This window comes from Dermacentor andersoni, chromosome 8 (assembly GCF_023375885.2).
Source record: "Dermacentor andersoni chromosome 8, qqDerAnde1_hic_scaffold, whole genome shotgun sequence".
Classification (NCBI taxonomy): Eukaryota; Metazoa; Arthropoda; class Arachnida; order Ixodida; family Ixodidae; genus Dermacentor; species Dermacentor andersoni.
The window spans coordinates 122,645,579-122,668,080 of NC_092821.1; the positions used below are offsets into that span (position 1 = coordinate 122,645,579).

A 22,502-nucleotide genomic window follows, 5' to 3' on the forward strand; every position below is an offset into this window, starting at 1 on the left:
GAAATTCCTCACATGAAGTAAGAAGGGCTCCCTCGCTGTGGGCCGATTATCAAAAAGTACGGCACAGGACTCATCGTTTACAGTTGTGTAACAAGGATGTTCAGCATTCGCATTTGCCTTCAGATAATATGTGACGCTGGAATATGGCCTCTGTAGACAGAATGACAATTTGTTTGATTCTACATAGTGGCTTAATACAGGGCTTGTCCTGAAGGCACCAGTCGTGAGGTAGATACCTAAATGGTACCCAAAGTATAGGATATTTAGTGCGCTTGGCATTGCAGAATGACAGACTATAGCACCACAGTCAAGGCGAGAGCGGACAAGGCTCCTGTACAAGTTCAGGAGGTATTTTCCATCACTACCCTATGTTGTGCGTGACAATATGTTTAAAAGGATCATCTAAGATGGACGATAAAGTCTAGAACTATTCCTTCGCTGCTCACAGATAGTTCCTCTCGATTGATCGTGAGTTTTGGTACTGGTGTCACGACTCTTTCGTTTGAAATGAGTATGCATGTACTTTTCTGCATTTTAAATCCATTTACATTCGCCCATTCAGACAATTTATTTAATACAAGCGGCACCTGTCACTCGCAGATAGAAATATTACGTGATATGAAACCTATCTGCACGTCACAGACATACAATAAAATATAGTGCGTGGAATGACTCTATACAGGGAATTCATTTTTACATCTCTGATTTGTGCCTCAACGTGAACAAGGTGATCTACTGCGGACCTACCATCTCAGAAGCTACACTGGAAGGGGTCCAGTGTTTTGTTATCTTCTAGGAAACAGATTAAGTGCTCGTTTATTTTTTCATACGGTTTGCACAGTCAGCTTGTTAGGGTTATTGGCATGCAGCTGGTGGCTGAGGACTGGTCCTTGCCTTGTTTAAGTCTTAGAATGACTATGGCTTCATTCCACGAAGACGGAATATATCCAGCTGTCCACGTGGCATTAAATAGACATAGGAGTGTTTTCAGTGCATCAGGATGTAGGTATCTAATCATTTTGTACATAATACGATGAGCACCTGTCTCTTCAAGTTACAACTAAGCTTTTTCATCCCATTGCTTGGAAGGAGGATGGTTTAATTGTCCAAAGGGCTAATTAAATAATTAAACAAAGCCCTATAAAGTAAGGCACTACACAGGTAATCCGGAAGATGCGACTACGCCTGTGGAATATTATGGTTTTTTTTTTTCCCTTTTCCCCATTATTTCTACAATCAACATAATTATTTTGCTCAATGCTATATCCGGCTTTGTTGCCTATTGCCTACATATATTCGTAACTTCAAATGGGCAGCAGTATATTTGGAGATTACCAATACAGCTGAGTAAGTCATCTAATTATCAGAATTTATCATGACTTGGTATATTATCACACATTCAGCCTTTTGAGGGCATACCTGATGAATAAACATTTATTTGTTGTGCCTTTACAGGAATGGATATCACATGAACATGGGCACTGTAGTGGACTGCAATCTCAATGCTAAAAATGCCCCTGCAGCTGCCTAGATTACGCAGGAACATCGTGCGATTGGGCTTGTCAGTCCCACATTTAAAGAGGCACTAAATACACACCATTAAAAGCTTGATGAGTGGCACTGATGGCGATATTGTGTACTTCATAGACTGAGTGATGCTATCATCATCCGCTGAAAATGTAATGTGCGATTTACATTAGCACGATACTACAAGTACAGTAGAACCTCGTTGAAACGATTGTATTTTGTATGGTTTCCCGAAGCCAACGTTTGCCATCAAGAACATAAAAAGTGACCCGATCCCTTTGTGCTCCCTCTTTACCAGTTAACGGGTCCTTGGAATGGTGTGGACAAATTCTGTAGGCATGTCGGGTACAGCTAGAGCAAAACATTTTCGCCAGAATTCAAGGGAAGCACCTCATAATTAGAGTCACGGACAATTACAAGTTACCCTCCTCCCTACCCATGCTTTTCCTGTTCAACTTGTTTGCCGAGCAACAAGGGCTAAGCTCCGCCTTTACCGGTTCTTCATTATGATGTGATGTACGTGAAGCCCACTTCCAGCGACTTGGAGCCAGCCCGCACAGCCTCTCCAACCTAAGCAGTATCCGCCTGGTCGTTGATACCCGCAAGAACTATCCAAGTAGCGTGTATGGTGAGCATTTTGTTGGGACGCTAAGCAGGTACAGTATTACGGAAAACACAGGGGAGCTGGGCATTTTTACGGATAGGCGGAGGTGGATACCGGAGCAACTTGCATGCAGGGCAGCCACATATTGGCGCAGAGCTCGACCAGCCAAGCATTGAGGTGATATTGCAGTAACCAAGTGCAAAACATTCTAAACATTTAAAAAGACGTGTTCACCATTATGCTGCTCCCGAGAACTTATACTAGCAGCAAATTAAAACATACCATGTCAATCTGCGACAGAATATCTCAGCTTGACATGTCGTCAATCACCAGATTTCCAGCCAAAAACGCAACAAGGTCAATTCAGGACGGCCACGGAAAGAAACTTCAAGACCAACAGGATGCAAGCTGTAGCACAAGTAGATTATACTTGCAGTGTTTCGGAAGTATGTGAGTGTAGTGATAAATTCTTGTGTACTGTCTTTCTGTTACATTTTTTATAGAAATAAGTTAATCAACGTTCCAACTATTGTGAATATTCATTCACCATTAAAGTTGAAACAATTATCAATGATGCAAAGTGAGTAGTCAATCGGTTAGCTTGCTTGACTGATTGCATGTGTTCCCGTTACACAGATGGAGACGGGAGGCTGAAAGCTCAGGGGACCAGCGCCAATGCGATCGGCAGCAATGCACATTTCCAAACCTTCTAGTTAGGCATGTGTCAATATTAGAAACTTTCAAATAACGAATTAAATAGCCACAATTCTTGAATACCAAAATTTTTCGAATACTTCTCAAATGCATTAAAATGTCAACTGTGGGCAACCAAACAGAAAATTGGGGCAAAAGCACAATAATTGTCATTCCCGTGAGCATAAAATACATATAAACTTGATAGACTACATAGTGCAACAGGCTATGCTACAGAAGTCATTCTCACTTTCAGAAAGTTCTGTATATGCGAACAAACTGTTAAATGGTTTCTAATGGTGCATTCATGAATTTTGATAAAAACATGATAATGCACAATATCATGGCAGAAAGATGCTAAGCTTATGACTACTATGATCTGAATACCGTTTTACATCCATTATGAAAATGGCTGCTTATTATTAGAAAACTATTAGAATAGTATTGACATTCAATTCGATCCTGGCACTATTCAATTTGTATTTAATTCGGTCTCAAAAATTGCCATTAGCACACCCCTTCTAATATATTACGTGCCTTGCGAGGAGCGCTTAAATGTATCATTTTATGACTAAAAGGATGTGCCCTAGCCACTCGGTGTGTTTGTATAATATTGTCAAAATCGTTCCAGGGTCTCTTTAATATGTTCCCGGAAATTAAGATCTTTCGCCACCAGTGTTGAGTAAATCACATAACTGGTAATGTCTTGTGGCCGCTAGATCTTAAGTGAACAAGAAAAGGTGTGAGGCACACGCAATTGAGAGCAGTATGCGCTCGCCACAGCAGCTTCACCCCGCAGTACTCACCCGCCCGTGCCAAGTGAAAACGATGGCACGCACTTAGGTTCCCGTTCTGATGCAAGTAAATCTCCTCGGCTGTTGCACATTGCATTCACAGCTATCGCAGCCAACCTTAATGCGATGAGCATCTTTACCTATACGTTTCATGGCACCTGTGGCATAGTGCCATAGGAAGCGTAATGCATGCTTTTAACAGGCGATAACCCAAATACACCGCTGTCCCCTGCTGCAGGCGGCATGAAGTGAGCATTATGTTTCACTCTGGTGGCATCGTATTCTGGCATCACCCACCATGGATGGATGTAGTTCTGCACGAGCAGCCCCAGCTCTTAGCATGTAGACGCTCATGCTGCAACGATCCTCGCGAAGTCAGCATGTCAAACCATCCTACCCACATAATGCCCCACCTAAAGCTGCTGACGAAGGCCAAATTCGAAGAGTGCAAAAGAGAGCTTACGAAGCAGCAAGAAAACACAACACGCACCTCAAGCCGCTCTGGCCCCACCAGTTCAGCATGTGTCGGTGTTTCATGCTACTACAATTTGTGCAATGCACAGATGCCAAGAAAAGCTGAGCCTGCCAAATGTTTCACTGACTTCAGATGGTATGTTTGCCCAGTTAGAATGTGTTTTCTAGCGTTTTTTTCCCCAGAAGCTTTGGTGTACCACGATAAAAGCTATGGCATTACATTTTACAGCCATTTAATGTAACACACAGCCATTGGAAAAATGTTGCAATCATGAGAATTTTACATCCCAGGCCGAGCACTCTGGTGCCGAAAGGCCATGGCGTCATGTAGCGTCGTAGGAATGCGCAGGCGAACGTAGAACAGTAGCAAACAGTTTATTGCTACATGGTGCAGCAAAATGGATGTACAAGTACAATTGCCACAAAAGAAACTTGCCAGCCTTCTCTGGAATCGGGGTTGGGTCATTTGACTACGTGGGATCTTGACTTGCCGATTCTATAAACAGCATGTGGCACTATCACGTACATGACATATCTTCCCACTTAATTTGTGGGTAGCTACAGTTATACATAACTAAGATGGTGTGTAATGATCTGGTGGTCGCCGAATGTGCGCGGGATATCTTCGTAAGATGGCGCAGCCTCTGAAGCAATGTGTGCTGCCGTAGTGATCTCTGCAGGTGTGTCTGAGAACTCCCAGAAAGTGTCCTTATTCTCTTCGCACTTGGAGACGTCAGTGGTGCCCAGGAGAAGCCGACCTTGGCGACGATGCCATACTGCGAAGCCCTTTGGTGTGTGCACCTTGACGGCATAATAAACAGGTCCATTTTGCAGTAACACAGTACCCGGAAGCCATCTTGGTGGCCCATTGCAATTTAGAAACAAGAACGTAGTCTCCCACAGAAAACTGCCGAGCCATGGAGCTGCGCTGGCTGAACTGAAAAAAATTGCTGGTGCTGAACTAGTTCTTCTACTGCCAGTTTGAAAATGTCCTGTTTGGAATGGAGACGGCAACCGAACATTAAAGTGGCCAGGGCTTCCTTCGTAGTAGCATGAGGTGTATTACGATAAGCTAGTAAGAAATTGTGAATGCTGGCCAGCAGGTTTACCATGTTTCATTCTTTCTTTAGTGTCTGAACAAAATGCTCTGCCAAGGCATCCGAACTTTCGGGATAAGCCACTCCTGTGACTTGACGTGAGCCTATCTCTTCACCTAATTTTTGAACTCTGTTAATGTAAATTGTGGTGCGTTGTCAGATACAATTGTTCTTGGTGAACCGGAGTGGGAAAACATTTTGCGAAGTGGATAATTGCCTTGCTGGTTGTGTTATTCACAATGCAGACTTCTGGCCATTTAGAATGAAACATCAACTGCAACTAAGAACATGGTCTGCCGGAAGGGCCCTGTAAAATTGATGCGCATTTGCTTCCAAAGAGCTCTTGGCAACGACCACAGGTGCAAAGGGGCACTGTTAGGGTCATTACGCTGATTCTGACATGGTTTCCATTAATTCGTGTGAGATTCCAGATCAGGGTCAATAGAAGGCCACCAAATGTAGCTGCGCGCCAATTCTTTGGATCGCACTATACCTGGATGACCGTGGTGAAGTTCTTGCAGAACCAGGGACCTCTGCTTTGAAGGTATCACTACGCGCATTCCCTGAAGGAGGTAGCCTTGATGCGTGGTCAGCCGTGTTGTCCACAAAGTTAGGGCATTCGGTACCTGTGAGCTCGAGTACTCTGCAAAGTTGGTCTTGTGATGTTGCGAGTGCAATGTGCTTGTTTGTGACCGGAATCGACTGCAAACATAGCGAGTAGAGTGCTTCAGCTTCGTCAGCCGGTGAAAAAATGCGAAAAACAGTAGGCCTCTACATTTTCATTTGCCAGTCAAAACTGCAAGGAGTACATATAGGCAGACAACGTAACCGCCTAACGCTGAATTCATGCTGCTGCCAAGGTTTGTATGCCAGACTTTCGCCCCAAGATTGATTGCAGCAGTTGATCTGTTATCAGCGTGAAAGAGCGTCCGTAAAGATAGTATTGAAACTTCTTAACAGCTAAGATGATTAATAATGCTTCTTTCTCGAACTGGCTATATTTTTGCCCTGTATCAGACCACGTCTTGGAAACACAAGCCACAGGACGGCTGCTACCGTCAGCGAAAATGTGCGAAAGCACAGCACATACCACATCTTCTGATGCGTCGCAAGCCATTTGAAGCATTCTTTGTGGGTCATAGTGGCTTAGGACTTCTGTAGATGCCAGCGAAATTTTGGTGTCATCAAATAATCTTTGGCATGCACTTCTCCACGTCCATGTCTGATCGCGATGCAGTAGCTTGTACAAAGGAGGGGCCAGTGTGGCCAGTCGATGCAGGAATTTACCATAGTAGTTTACAGCTCCAATGAAAGAATGAAGCTGCTGCTTGTTCTCTGGTGCTGGCATGGCTACAATGGCATCCATCTTTTATGTTGTGGGATGTATGCCACCTGCACTCAGTTGCCAGGTTGTGAAGGCCATGGGTACATCATGAACAGGATAAGGAGGCTTGGCAGCGGTGGCGCAACAACTTTTGCTAACAACCTACTGCTGTTTGTCGGTGTCAGCACATGAAGTCATGGCAAAGTGAAATGTGGAATTTAGAACAGCTAAAATCCACCAGAGGTTGAGGTTAATCTTGTTTTCCTTGTATCTTGAATATTTTATGAGTGATAACTAGGGTTTGTGTGGGTCAATTTTCATCATTTATTTTGCTCTTTGTTTTATGACACAGAGAATAGATCTAGAGCAAATATGATGACCCAGAAGAAGCATTCCAAGGGCCCTTCAAAAGCATATGGGCACACTTGTGCTACCTGATGCAGCAGGACACCCTGCAGCATGCTCTATGTTCTATATTTCTAACTGAAAATCTAGTTCGACATGGCCGTTGACGTACCCTGAAGCTGCGTTTTCTTATGTCTGCTGAACTAATCAGCATGCGCAAAGAACTAAAAGCAGACAGTGCAACAGTATGGTCGGTCACTTGTATGAATGCTTAGGTGCTGTTTCCTGGCACGCTTTAGCGAGAATTTTCGAGTGCATGAAGGCCACCGAAATGACTTCTCACCGGTGTGGCTGTGCAGCTGTTTCTTCACGTTGGACTTCCACGATAAGCTCCGAGAGCATGAAGGGCATTGAAATGGCTTCCAGTCTGTGTGGATTCACAAGCGTTCTCTCATGATAGACTTATGCGAGCAGCTTTGAGGGCATGAAGTTCACGATCATGGATTCTCTTCTGAGTGGGTGTGCAGGTGGGTTTTCAGGTTCGTCTTTTGTGCAAAGCTCTGTTGGCATGAAAGACACTGAACTGGCTTCTCGTGTGTGTGGATGTGCAAATGGTCTTTCATGCTGTACTTATGCGAGAAGCTCTGAAGACATGAAGGGCACTGCTATGCTTTCTCACCTGTGTGGGTGTTCAAGTGTTTTTTCATGGTGGATCTATGCGAGAAGCTTTGAGGGCATGAAGGGCATTGAAATGGCTTCTCGCCTGTGTGGGTGCGTAGGTGGTCTTTCATAGTGGATTGATGCGAGAAGCTCTGGAGGCATGCAGGGCACTGCCATGGCCTCTCACCTGTGTGGGTGCGCAAGTGTTTTGTCATGCTGGATCTATGCGAGAAGCTTTGAGGGCATGAAAGGCATTGAAATGGCTTCTCGCGTGTGTGGGTGCGTAGGTGGTCTCTCATAGTTGATTTATGCGAGAAGCTCTGGAGGCATGCAGGGCACTGCCATGGCTTTTCACCTGTGTGGATGCGCAAGTGGTTTTTCATGCTGGATCTATGCGAGAAGCTTCGAGGGCATGAAGGGCAGTGAAATGGCTTCTCCCCTGTGTGGGTGCGCAGGTGGACTTTCATAGTGGATTTATGCGAGAAGCTCTGGAGGCATGAAGGGCACTGCCATGGCTTCTCACCTGTGTGGTTGCGCAGGTGGTCGTTCAATCTGGACTTACGCGAGAAGCGCTGAAGGCATGAAGGGCACTGCCATGGCTTCTCACCTGTGTGGATGCGCAGGTGGGCATTAAGGTGGGCCTTTCGTGAGAAACTCTGAAGGCATGAAGGGCAGTGAAATGGCTTCTCATTCGTGTGAGTGCGCAAGTGTTCCTTGACCTTGGACTTTTCTGAGAATCTCTGAAGGCATGAAGGGCATTGGAATGGCCGCTCATTAGTGTGAATGCACAAGTGTCTCTTCAGGTGGTCTCTTTTTAAGTAGCTCCGAGGGCACAAATGGCACTTAAAAGGACGCTCGCCAATATGGACCCTGGCATGAGGTTCCGGAAGAAACATTTTACCAGCCTCACAGTCGGGGAGATGATCTTGGCGGAGGCATCCCTGCTGTGAATTGTCACCATTGGCTGCTGACGGAGAAACAGAAGGCCTCGATGCTGCACAAATGAAACAAAAATAGTATTACGAAATGCAATAAAAGAACAGAAATACTAAAGCTAATGATAAGCTTTCTTTCCTTTTTTTTTTCATTTGGTTCATTTGGGATGCCTTGAGGATTTCAGGAATGATGGAACAAATGATGCTTAATGGTCCTTTTTGATTTGCTCAATATTTCTGCATCTGAATGCTTCATGACTCTGTTTATTAAGTCCACCCATATAAATTATTTTTTCCAGAAGTTAAGAAGTTATGAAGTGAGAGAATCTGAAGTGTTCAGACTTTCACGGATTCCTACGACCCTTATAGGTCAGTGTCAAAAAGCTTCAACCCAACTTGCTTTCTGATCCTCAACGAGCACTCAAGGTTTGAATGCCATATTTGGCCTTTGCAAAACTTACAAATCCCTACACGACAAATTTCTCATATGAGACTCGATTAATGCGTGTTTTCTTGAACACATGCCTAAGTTTGGCAACGTTTTCATACACTGTGGTTGTAAAGAGCCATCTAGGACATACTTATTTTTCTGTGTATAACCTGCCAACATGGGAAACCCACACCCCCTTTTAGAATAGCCCAGAAAAAAGAATATGCAATACCTCTGGGAGGTTAAAAAAATTTGGCAGACACACTTAAGACTGCTCACGCGTGGATTTGCGAAAGCGCTATAGTCCCTTTGGTGAAATGTTTTTTTTGCCCGTTCCTTGTCCGTGCAAGCTCTCGCGTGCGCTCTCACTGCACCTCGCTAATGCCAAATAAAAATGCGCCAAGCATCTCAACAGGCTCACTTGCCCTTGAGGAGTTCATAACATGAAGGACCGCTCAGTGGCGTTCAATTTAATATCTTTATTTTATACACTCATGAAGTTACACCACGTCCTCCCCATTGGCTGCACTGTGGATGTAGTATGCCTATAAATAGGCCTAAAATCAGTTGCTGTAGCTTGTGCAAAATATTTAAATAGCAAAACAATCACAATGACCAGACATGTGAGCTATGACCATAAATGTTTTGTTACGCATGGGTGCTGTATAGGTCAACGTAGCACTGCAGCCTCATCAGGGCCCTTGAATGCAAGGGTCTGGAGACACATGCTATATGAGGTATACCTAACACAGCTGCAGCCTCTGGTAAGAGGCTCTCCTATGTAACTTTTGGACTGCTAATTTGCAATGTAAGAATGTCAGTGAAAAAAATTTTAAATAGATTTGGTGTGGACTAATGGGCTTTCACCAAGAAACTGTGCTAGGTGTAATGGGATATGATGCCAGCATGCTAAATGAGTGTTTCTTCCTCCAGACATTTTTAAATTTAAAGCCCTCAATGTCTATATGAAGTGTCAGGGTTTCTGCCTTTTGATTTAAAACATCACCAGACACTGGCACTTCCCTGCCGATCATGGCTTTTAGCCACATTAGAATAGCTTCCTGAAGTTTTTGGTGGGCACCTTGGCTGACATTATTCTGTCGCGATCCAGGAGATTTCTCGGCGGCTTCTAAAATCTTCACCTTGCTTTTAGATAGTCTGATATTGTCTGCTTTGAGATTTGAAATTCCTTTGTGACGTCCACTTGCGATCGGCCAGTTTGTACTTGCCTGATAATGGTGGCCTTCTTTTCTATCGTCAATCTGCTATAATTTCCTCATTTTGAAGCCTTTGTCAAGTTGGAGGCGGACAATGAAGGCGGTGTCAGCAACGTCAGCAGAGAGAGAGAGAGAGAAAGCAAGGGTAGGAAAGGCAGGGAGGTCAACCAGAACAGCATCCGGTTTGCTACCCTACACTGGGGGTGGGGGAAAGGGGAATAGAAAGAGGAAGAAAGGGAGAGAGTAAGTACTGAGTACGTGTGGGAGGGACAGCGTACACAATGACACTATAAGCGGTCTCTTAAGCCCGTGCACTTCAAGTACCGCACTAGTGCACGAATCGCTTTTCGAGCCAGTGACGGTTGTGGCCACGGTCCGAGTATCTTTGACTCGGTGAACGGTCTCGAGTCTAGTCTGCGTAAAGTTGCCCGCAGAGAGAGGCGTTGGACATCGTAGCGAGGGCAGGTACACAATAGGTGCTCGATGGTCTCCTCGCACCCACAGGAGTCGCACATCGGGCTCTCGGCCATTTCCATATGGTAGGAGTATGTGTTCGTGAACGACACTCCCAACCACAAGCGACACAACAAGGTTGCTTCGCCACGGGAAAAGCTAGATGGCAGTTGTAGCCGTAGCGTGGGGTCCAGTTTACGTAATCTGCAGTTGAAGCCACTTGAAATGCTTCAAGAGTATGACTTCAAGGCTTCAAGAGTATGACATTACTGTCGTATACCGATCCGGGAGGAAACAGAGCGATGCCGACTGCTTGTCACGCGCACCCGTCGAGACAACTGTGTCAGAAGAAGAGGATTTCCCGTTCCTTAGTATTGTTGACGCGTCACAAATTGCTCAACAACAACGAGATGACCCGGAATTGCTTCCACTCATACAGCGCCTGGAGGGACTCGACGTTCAACTCCCGCGTATTTTCTCTAGGGGGCTATCCTCATTCTGTCTGCGAGGAAGTGTCCTCTACAAGAGAAACTTCGAGAACAGCGAGACAAAGTTTTTACTTGTCGTACCCACATCTATGCGAGAAGAAATTTAGCATGCATGTCACGATGAGCCGACGTCTGGACACATGGGCGTGAGCTGTACAGTCGCCAGGATTCGTCTGAAATACTACTGGCCCAAGTTATTAGCATCAGTGCAGCACTACGTCAAGACTTGTCGCGAGTGTCAAAGGCGCAAGACTCCATCCGTAAAACCGGCCGGCCTCCTCCAGCCAATAGAGCCACCAAAAGCCCCATTCCAACAAGTCGGTATGGAAGCCGTCAGCAGAGCTGCCGATGAAACCACTGCAGACAACTGGTTGTTGAACCGGCTGAGCCTAGCCTTGCGATATACAGCTGAACTGTACCGCAATGCGCACTAGAGGCGATATGAACAGCACAAATGACCATGTGCAACTGACAAGTGCCAACAATAACAACAGCTGACAGCAACGACAGTGCGAAGCCTCACTGGAGGGACGGCTGCAGCAAGCAGTGCCTGCTATCGAGGCTGTACCAGATGCGAAAGCCCTGAATTAGCATGCAAGACGCATGCAATGCAGGTTTTAGGCTGCAGAAAAACAAAATGACGATGATGATGTTTGCGTTTTCGGTAGCTTTTGACTTGTGATTGTGAGAAAAACTCCAGAAAATCGAATGAGAAGAGTCTGACACATGCAAAATTTTGGTCGATGTTATACATTGACTCTATGGAGCACGTTGCGGTACCGTGGTAGAGCCCGAACATTAGGGCAGGTCTGGAAAATCAAGTGTCTCAAAAATCAGTCGGCGATTGTATTATTATTATGCTGTGACAAAGAACATATTCGAATCCCACTTAGTGCCAGGAAACATTATGTAAACCATTTCGCAAATTTTATGCTGCAACCACATGCGACTGAATTACCAAGAAGCTGGACCTTGGTCAGGTGTTGCAATATACCTTTAGCACAATCTTCCTATGTTTGCCATGTATGCTGTGACCTAAAATAAAGAAGTTTTGTTGTCTGTAGTTGTCAAAATGGAGAAAGCGTCAGCATTTTGGTCGTTACTATGACCAACATGCCCTGAGGGTACAATAAATAAATAAATAAATAAACTTTGCAAACCTTGTGCAAACATGTTAATGCAGCTAGCAGTGTAAAAATAACATCTCCGGGCTTGACTTTATTACTGACTTTGGAAACAATCTGATAAATTCTGTGGATGATGATGATGAATAATCAATATTTATTGGGCCCGAAATAAATCGGTGGTGCAAGCAGGCACCGGACAGGTTCCCTAGTTACGGAACCCATATGTTCCCAGCAGCTCCTGGCCCCTGTCCGTTAGTGCGAGCTGAATCGGCAAGGCGGGCCTGGATAACAAAGTCTCCCATCGCTCAAGGGGTTGGGGATTGGGGGTGTTGGTGGGAAAGGGAGGAGGGGGGGGTCTTCAGTTTAGTGCACTCTGCCAAGACGTGCGGCAGAGTACCCTTTTCTCTTTTGCAAAAAGGACAGAGCATATCGTGTTCCGCAGGGTACATGTGGTTCATCAGTACGGGATGCGCTCGACGCAGGATCATCTGTTGTTGCCTGGTGAGTTTGGGGTGTGGTTCTGGCAATCTGCACCTTTCCTCTCAGTACATCCAGGTAATGTCCCGAAAGCTGGTAACCGGGTGCAGTAGCTTTTCCGGCTCGTGCTCGGCCCGGATTGACATTTTTGTGGCATGGTAGTCGGCGATGCTGTTGCCTGCTACCTGCGAGTGAGCTGGGACCCACATGAGCTCTATGGCTCTTCCCGGAAGGTTGCGCTTGGATAGAATGGCTCGGGCCGCGGAGGAGATTACCCCCCTGCGGAAGCTTCCGTAAGCTGTCTTTGAGTCGGCGACCATGGCATCCACGCTCGGCTGTGCGAGTGAGAGGGCCACGTCCGCTCCTTCGGCAACTGCGGGGTCTGTTACCTTCAGGGACGCACTGACGATCAGCCTGTCTGTCTTTGGACGTAACCACCACCGCTGCACGGTCACTGTGTTTTCGGAGCGAGGCATCCGCGTAGAGGACCCTGGGGTTCTCTTCCAGCTTCCGGGCTATGGCTTTGGCCCACGCAGTGCGCCTCTCGTCGTCCTTGCCCGGTCATGTTCCGGGGAAGGGGGTTTGGTCTGAATGGTCGTCTTCCAGTCTTCTGGAAGGGCCGCCTTGATGGGTACTGGCTCGATCTGCCATCCTATCTTGCGTAGGACGGCTCGCCCGTGTTCCGTGTGACTGAGCCGGATTCTCTGATTAAAGAGGTGGGCTTCGATGAGCTCCTCCACTGTGTTGTGGGCGCCCATGTCTAGCAGTCCTTGCGTGGACGAGTATATGGGCATGCCCAGTGCTTGCTTCGTTGCCTTACGAAGCATCGTGTGTAGGGTGTCCCTATTCCACCTCGTAGAAGGTGGAAGCGTACAGCAAGATTGTGGCAGTGCCCCGTCTGGCTTCTATGAATAGAAATAGAAACGGTGTGAATGACGGTTTTAACTGAAAGCTTTGTCGTGCAGCAGCTAACCCTGTTGACAGTGAACTTGAAGACACTGTGGTAGAATTTCTCTGTGAGCTGCATGCGTGAGTTGTACTAATAACAGCAGATTCAATTCATTGCAAAGGCAATTGAATTTGCTCACTTGTGTCTCGCTTCTCAAAGTGAAAACGCTTGACTTTTCGCATCGGCAAAGGTGGACAAGGTTTTAGCACATTGTAACAAGAGTGCTGTGAAACAGCAACTGTCCGCTGGGATAAATTGGTGCTACGGAAGAGGTCTCGTCGGCCACTGCAGTCCACAAACATAGCGCAAAAACAACTGAAGCTGCTATCGACTGGAGAGGATCAAAATGAGTATGCCCAGCATTCACCTGAAGAGACCTACAGGTCGGCTGAAGTGATAGCTGGCGTGCACCTCAGATGCCCAGTACTTGCTGCTCATTGCCTGATGGCAGTGTTGTGCAAGCCTAGTTCTGCTTAGTCATGTGCTACGAGATGTCCTGATTTAAAACTGTCCCAGAACAAGAATTGCAAAAGTTCCGGTGCAGTTTTCACCTCTCTCAGTGAATGAGCATATTGACCAATGTGTTGTAGTTAACTGCATTAAAGAATTTTGTTGGAATTTTATTCACCTTGAACACAGAGGTCAACTTACATTCCTTATTGATCTCTATTCACGTTTTTACACTAACATACTTATTTAAGCATTACTAAGAGACTCGCTGGGTTTAACGTTATCGTAAAGCAACGTAAGGGCTACAACAACACCAGGGCAAGAGGGCTCTGGATTAAGCTCTACCACCTAAGGTGCTTCAATGTGTTCAGTAGAGCAGTAGTTTTGCATTTTGCCGCCAATCAGAATGCAAACAAGGATCACAAACCAGGTAATATATCCTCAGCAGCAGAATGTCATACACACTTGAGCAGGCCGTACCATGCTAGGCACACTTGGCTATTTACCACAAACTCACACAAGCAAGGAAATGTAAGAGAAGTGCCTGTTACTGCCCACCTGAAGAGGAGCTTGACTGATCCACAGTCTCTATAGTCTGCACGCTCCTCGACTCGCTGCCTGCTTTGAAGGAGCACCCAACAGACTTGTCAGTCAGAGGCAAGCTGCACTGCGTGCCAACCTCGACCTGACCAATGACCTTGGAAGGGGCGTGGCATGCCATTTTGGTAGTGATACTTCCATCTAGGTTCACTGCATTTGTGAGGCCTGCAGAAAATAATGAGAGTGATTGCAGTCCTGCAACAGCATCGAGAACAAGCGGTAAATCCAGCAATAGAATAAATGCAGGGGCAACTTACGATGCACAGCTATGGAACACGACATAACCCTCTTAGTCCAGTTTTCGTAAAAGCCAACAAGGGACAATCCACACTGTATACTTGAAAGCAGGGACACCTTTTTCTGTGCAAGGTTTACAACAGCAGAATGTATATCCGACTTTTTTTCACCTCGTACATTTTAACGCTATTGGTGGAGTCTAATGCAAAGTGATTGCAGGCTCCTACAATCAACGCCATCAGCCTATTTAATGCCCACTGTAGGATCCCCAATAACCCCATATTTTGGGCCAGCTGACATCATCCTAAGCTTGTAAATTTTTTTATTTCATCACACTACCTAGTTGTCTGTCCACAATTGCACGTGAGTTCTATTGGTACCCATTCAGTAGCTTCACAGACCATTATTTACCTGGCCAACACATCACATTTTTTGCCAAAGTTCATTTTTAACGCAATAGCATTCTTCAAGAACTTCACCCAGTTAGTAGTAGGTCTGACTGTGTGTGTGTCTCTATGTATGCTTGTATGTATGTACGTATGTATGTCCATACCTAAACTCTTTCCCACCAACTTGGGTCACTGAGTAGTCAAATGGATAGAGCACCTAGCTGCTGTGCTGATCGAACTGGGTTGAAAACCAGACATCGGCCCAACTTGGGTCACTGAGCATGTAACACTGTGTACGTGCCACTCTTTTATGCCACTTTGACGTCTACGGTCTACTTTGACGCCAAGTTGAATCACTGGGTATGTGGCACTTCGTATGTGCCACCCTTCAATGAACCTTTTTGACACCAACTTTGGTCACTTGGTAGGTGCCGCTCTTCAACAATCTTGGGCAGCCTATCCTAATGATCTGCACTTACCTCTGTCTTGCGCTAGCTGATTTCAAGTTGTGCCTGCAAATTTCTTAAATTCATCATCCGACCTAACTTTCTGCCGTCCTCGATAGTGCCTTCCTTTCCTTAGCACCCATTCCGTATCTCTGATAGACCACCGATTATCTGCCCTATGCATTACACGACCTGGCCAGCTCCATTTTTTCCTCTTAATGTCAACTAGAATATTGACTACTCTTTCTTGCTCTCAGACCAACAACGCTCTCTTCCTGTCTCTCCAAGTTACACTTAATCTTTCTCATTCCATTGCTCTTTGCGCAGTTCGTAACTTGTTCCCAAGCTTCTTTGTTAACCTCTAAGTTACTGCCCCATATGCTGGTACCAGTAGAATGCAATTTTTGTGCACTTTTCTCGTGAATGATAGCTATAAGCTACTACTAGTCATGATTTGATGATGTCTGAGTTATGTGTGCTTTCATGGTTTGTCATTCCTATATTAAGTTCTTTGTTGCTTGGGTTAGCTTACATAGTACTTGTTGCCCTTGTGCTTTACCTCCGACTTCTATTGCTGTTTCTGAAATTAGCCTAATTACGGTTTCATTCATTACCTTTAATTTTATCTTCATATTTCTGTTCTAAAGCTACATATTTGTTGAGAACACCAGGCTGACTTCAGCTACTTTTACCCTGAGCGTTTCTGGGTTGGCCTGTTTCCTCTTAATTTTGTCTTTCTCTCTTCATATTGAGAACAATCCTAGATGTCACTAGCCTGTGATCACTGCTAATTACCATATCCAACACTTCTACATTCTGCACTATGCTAGGGTCAGCACAGAGTACAAAATCTATTTTATTTCTTGTTTCCCCATTCGGGCTTTTCCAGGTGCACTGCATGTTACTGTGCTTCCGGAGGAAGGTATTCATCATTTGAAGGCGATTCCTTTCCACGAACTGTACCAACATCTCTTCTCTACTATGTCTATATTCGATGCTATAGTAGCCAGTTGCCTGTTCTCCCATCCAATTAACCTCCGACTTGTGCATTAGTTACCCATGAGTAGTGTAAATTCAGTTTGCGCCTTTATCATTGCCAGTTAAACATCCTTATAAAGCTGTTTTATTTCTCTATTATCATCACTGGAGGGTGGAGAGTAGGCTTGCACAACGTGTAATCTATATCTCCTATTATGTTTTATTATAACGACTGCTACCCTTTTAGTAATGCTGTCACTTTGAAATGATGGTGAACAACCATAGTGGCAAAATGCATTATGCAAACCTGTGCCCAGCAAAACAAGTAACACTCAACACAATGAGCGCAGGGAGCACACTCAACAATAATCGTCAAAATCTGATCAATGGGTAAAGTACAGTAGCTTTTATACATGACTCGTGGAATGTTCCAGGATAATCGCTGGTGTCTTCATGCCTTCCAGAAAGCACTACAATTCATGTCGCGCACACAATCTGATTACACAAGGTTCGGTGACAAGAGACAACAGATAGAACCGGCGATAACATTCAATGTTCAAAGAAGTATATTTTTGTTTCCTAAACAGTTTGCTTATATTCCTATTGGCAGTGATTTTCGATCGCACTCTGTAGCTTCAAACAGGCGTCAAAAAAAAAAAAAAAAGGAAACCAAAGAAGGCCACCAGAAGGCGGTGCATGCATGCATAAGGAACGCATACTAGGCCTCTTTCCATATTTGACATGCTTCACTGTACAGCTGATATGCTTCACTGCAAGACGAAGCTGTATTGCGACAAAGCTAAATACAGAGAACTGATCATCGCACCTCGCAAAGTCGAATATTACTTCTTTTAATGACTTGACATTAGGAGTGTCAAAGTGGAAAAATGTGTATTTGTTTAAAGTGGGCAAAGCCGATCATGCGGTAAAGTTAGAAAGGGTATGAGAGAGCTTAGAAGAGCATGTATGTGTATATGTGTATATATGCACACATAGTGCAAGTGACAGTGGTCTACTCCTGAGCTTCATTAGTGGCATCGCACTTCTCTAAGAGCCAGGACGTGTCAAGTAAGCTCCTGAACAGCAATTTTCAATGTGGTGATTTAAATTGTGGATCTGGGAGCTCAAAGAGGTGTGAAGTAATGCACCCTAATGCATTTCTCTCATTTTTACCACTAAATCACCACAGAATATCTTTTAAGGCAAGCATCAAATACCAAAACATTCAAAACCGCTATTCAAAGATTCTGATATTTACATGCCACAACTATGTGCATTGAACCTGTTGTGAATCAGCATGCGCCGCTGACATGTGTTTGTTTTGTTAGATTCACCGCCCTTGCCTCTTGTGAATCGGCAGTGGCTGCGGCTGACGTCACAAGATAAAGACTATAAAAGCTACACTAACCTTTAATAAAGCGTTCGTTCTTTGCCAACTGCTTCTCGAGTTACTTCAGTGGCGACGAGGCTGCCCACCACCGGGCCGTGCCTGCTCCATGGCAGCCCACGCCGGACCACCGGCTTTAGACGAAACGGAAGACAGTTGGGACGCCTACCAGGTGCGTCTGCAGTCCTACTTTGAAGCTTACGATATCGTCGACTCGAAGAAACGACGAGCCCTGCTAACGGCAGCCTTAAGCACGGCAACAGTCGGCATAATAACGGTACGGTGCGCGCCGGCGAAGATTCAAGACCTTACCTACGAGAAGCTGCTTGAACTGCTGGCAGAACACTCTGCGCCACAGGGCAACGAAATAGCGGAGTCCTACAAGTTCTTCACGAGATGCCAGCGTCCCGACGAGGCTACGAAGGACTTCATTGTGGAAATTCGGAAGAAGGCCTGCAGTTGCAACTTTGGCGAGGCACGGGACAGGATGCTACGAGACAGACTTGTTTGTGGTCTACGTGATGCCGGCGTTCGTCGGAAGCTTTTGGCCAGACCTTCGCTGACGCTGAAAGAAGCCGAAGATATAGTGTTAGCAGCAGAGATGGCAGCTCTCAACGTTGATCACATGGAGAGGACACAGGATTATGGCGACGTCCATGCCGTGAGGAGCAAGGTGCAAGGTCAACCGTATTACCACAAGACTCATCCGAGCACTTCTCGACCAAGCGAAGACGTCGTTTGCCCGTGCTCTGGTAGCACTAAGCACAAGGCAGCAAAGTGCAAGTTTCGCGGGGCGGAGTGTTTTCGCTGCCGACGTAAAGGGCACCTAGCTAAGATGTGTGTATGGAAACAAGGGGTGGCCCTTTGTGAAGAGCATTCTTCAGAGAGCGACGGCAACGAACTTTGTCTACTGAGTTTGTACACTACGTCGGTAAACTTGGTCAAACCTGTGGTTCGCACCCTCTGCTGGAGCGGAATTCCGCTGACAATGCAAGTGGACACCGGATCGCCTGTCTCCATCATTACGTGGAAAACATACTGCAAGCATCGGCATGCCTGACCTGCGCTCCGCGAGATGTCCTTGCACTTGTCCTGCTTTCTTGGCAAGCTTCCCGTGTGGGGTCAGCTGAAACTTCCGGTCTCATACGCGGGAAAGGCCCTAGATGCAACTCTAACCGTACTGCAATGCGATGGCCCGAACTTGTGCGGGCGAGATGTCATCAGCGCATTTGAGCGTAGCGGAAGGCCCGTCTTCAGCATTCTCGGCGAGGAAATCTCCGGTGAGCAAAATGTCCCTGACAGTAGTTTGGTTAGCGGACTCTTAGTGGAGTTCGGCGATTTGTTTACGCCAGGTCTAGGGCTAATTGATGGCCCCGCAGTCCATTTGCGGTTGCGGGAAAATGCGATGCCGCGGTTCTGCAAAGCACGTTCTGTGCCGTATGCAATGCGGGAGCAAGTGTCAAATGAAATAGACAGACTTGTTAAGCATGGCATTCTCTTGCCTGTCGACAGTGCAGAGTGGGCAACGCCTTTGGTTCCTGTTATCAAAAAGAATGGTTCCATTCAGTTGTGTGGCGATTTTAAGGTGACCGCAAATGCTGCGTGTGTCACGGAGCAGTACCCATTGCCAAAAATAAGGGATATCTTTGCAAACCTAAACGGTGGTGAAGTATTCAGCACCATCGACTTGAAGGATGCTTACAGTCAGTTGCCACTTGACGAGGAAACGAAGAAGATATTGGTCGTAAACACTCCGAAAGGCCTGTTTTGCTTTAATAGGCTTCGTTTTGGTGTAGCCTCTGCTCCTGCGATTTTTCAGAGACGTATGGACGGCATCCTGCAAGGCATTCCGGGCATTCAAGTGTACCTGGACGATGTGGTAGTCGCGGAGAAACGCGGCAACTGCGAGACGCTGCGTGAAGTTTTCAGACGTTTCCGGCAACACGGGGTCAAGCTGAATCCGCAGAAATGCAAGTTCCGACAAGCAGAAGTTGAATTTCTGGGACATCGTATAAATACGAACGGATTGTTACCTAAGATGGACAACATTGCTGCAATAATGAAAATGCCGAAGCCAACCGGTGTTGCGGAACTACGGGCGTTTTTGGGCTTCGTGACCTACTACCACTCATTTCTGGGAAACTTGGCTACTGTTCTAGAGCCACTGCATGAACTGCTAAGAAAGAACACACGCTGGCAGTGGGGAGCAAGACAAGATAACGCGTTCCGAGCAACAAAGCCGCTGCTAGAGGAAGCTAAGTTCTTGGCGCACTACGATTCAAGTAAGCCGCTTATATTGGAAACCGATGCGTCGTCGTGCGGCGTCGGCGCAGTGCTATATCGCAGAATGAATGGGCAAGATTCCCGTTGATCGCGGACTTGCAATTTTAATTCGGAAAGGGACAGTAGTGCAAGAACACAGCGTAAGCGGCACACATGCGGAAAACATGCTTGTAGAGCTCCTTCCCTGTAGAACACGCAACCACAGTGTATTTCTCCTCAACGTATATAGTAATCCGGCTCACTCACGGGCTTGTTTCCTCTCTCTGTTCCGAGGGGTGCTTGCCTTGGCGGGCGCAAACCCGTTTCTGGTGGGGGGAGATTTTAACGCCCCGAACGAGGCCTGGGGCTATGGCTACACTACCGCCAAAGGTTGACGCCTGTGGCAGGACCTACATGATGCCGAATTAACTCTTATTACCGATCCCACGGCGCCGACCCGCACGGGCACGTCTACGGCACGGGACACGACACCAGACCTGACGGCGGTCCGTAACATCCCTCAAGCAATGTGGCGCAATACCTTTGAAGATCTCGGTAGTGACCACATGATCATAGAAACACGAATTCCTCAGGCAGGTACACCCCCTTTTCCTAAGCTATTCAAATGGACGGACTGGGACAAATTCCGAAAGCAGCGAGCTGAACAGAGAGGTGAGGAGAACATCGATGACATCGAGGCATGGATGGAGACGCTCAACGACGACATGAACAAGGCGACGCAGACGCTCGCACCCGAGGTCCAGGTTGACAAGATCGACAGCCGACTAGCCCACCTCTGGGAAGCCAAGACGTCACTAAACGCAAGATGGAAAAAGCAAAGGCACAACCGAAAGCTTCGTAAGAAGATCGCACATATCAATCACCAGCTGGAAGAACATTGCCAGACCTTAAGCCGCCAACAGTGGTATGACATCTGCAACGCGGTCGATGGGCAGCTCCACAATGGCAGCACGTGGCATCTCCTTCATCACCTCTTGGGGGAAACGCAGAGCAAGTCTGCTCAGCAAGCAAACCTGCAACGCCTTTTGCACAAGGAACAGGCTACCACGAGTGATCAGCTCGTGACACGCCTGCTAGCCAAGTACTTCCCTCAACGGCCTGATGTTCAACACGGAGATTACACTGGAGAGAGAAATGTGACACTCGATGAAGAATTTCACGAGTCAGATCCGCGCAGCTCTCCACGACCTTAATGGCAAATCAGCACCTGGTCCCGACAAGGTTACGAACAAGACTCTAAGAAACCTCGATGATGCCTCGATAACCGCTCTTACGGCATACATCAACAAATGCTGGCGAGCAGGTTGCATCCCAGAGGCGTGGAAACGCTCTAAAGCAGTCCTGATACCGAAGCCAGGCAAGCCGTCCAGCCACGACCACTTGCGGCCCATTTCCCTCACGTCCTGCATCGGCAAGGTGATGGAGCACGCTTTCCTCTCCCGCATCAACCACCACCTCGAGGACACTGGAGCCTACCCACCCACTATGGTGGGCTTCCGGTCACACCTGTCCACTCAAGACGTCATGGTCCAGCTCTACCACCAGATTATCAATGACCCAACTAGTGGCAACCGGGCCATCCTCGGCCTAGATTTGGAAAAGGCATTTGACAATGTAGCACACGCAGCAATCCTGAGCCGCATAAACAAGCTCAACTTGGGTGAGCGAAGCTACAACTACGTCAGAGACTTCCTCTCGCGCCGCACAGTCACCCTCGCGGTCGGCAGCATGACATCCGACGAACATACACTAGGAAGCACCGGCACTCCTCAAGGATCGGTCATATCCCCGCTCCTTTTCAACCTCGTGATGCTAGGTCTCCCGGCCTACCTCGACGAGATCGATGGCCTCCATCACGCCTTGTACGCAGATGACATCACCCTGTGGGTCAACAAGGGCAGTGATGGTCAGATAGAATGCACCTTACAAGCAGCGGTCTCTGCAGTCGAAACCTACCTCCAAGACACAGGTCTCCGAATATCTCCACTGAAATCGGAGCTGCTCGTCTACCGCTCGCGCCGCCGGCCCAAGCCTACAGCCGAATCGCGCCAATGTGACGACATAATCCTCTATACGCAAGACGGCTCCTGCATTCCCCGAGTCACGAAGATACACATCCTAGGCATGCATATAACAGC

General features: G+C 46.7%; 1 protein-coding gene across 4 annotated transcripts in view; it reads right to left on the reverse strand.

Moving 5' to 3' along the window:
- Positions 1–22,502, reverse strand: part of LOC126529030 (uncharacterized) — an 84,559-nt gene that overhangs the window by 15,914 nt on the left and 46,143 nt on the right. For all 4 annotated transcript variants that reach the window (XM_055069570.2, XM_055069568.2, XM_055069567.2 and 1 more), the window contains 2 exons: positions 14,603–14,809; positions 8,420–8,512 (listed from right to left, as the gene is read on the reverse strand). In XM_055069570.2, coding sequence (XP_054925545.2) covers positions 8,420–8,512; positions 14,603–14,809 — 300 coding nt within the window. The remainder of the gene's footprint in view (positions 1–8,419; positions 8,513–14,602; positions 14,810–22,502) is intronic.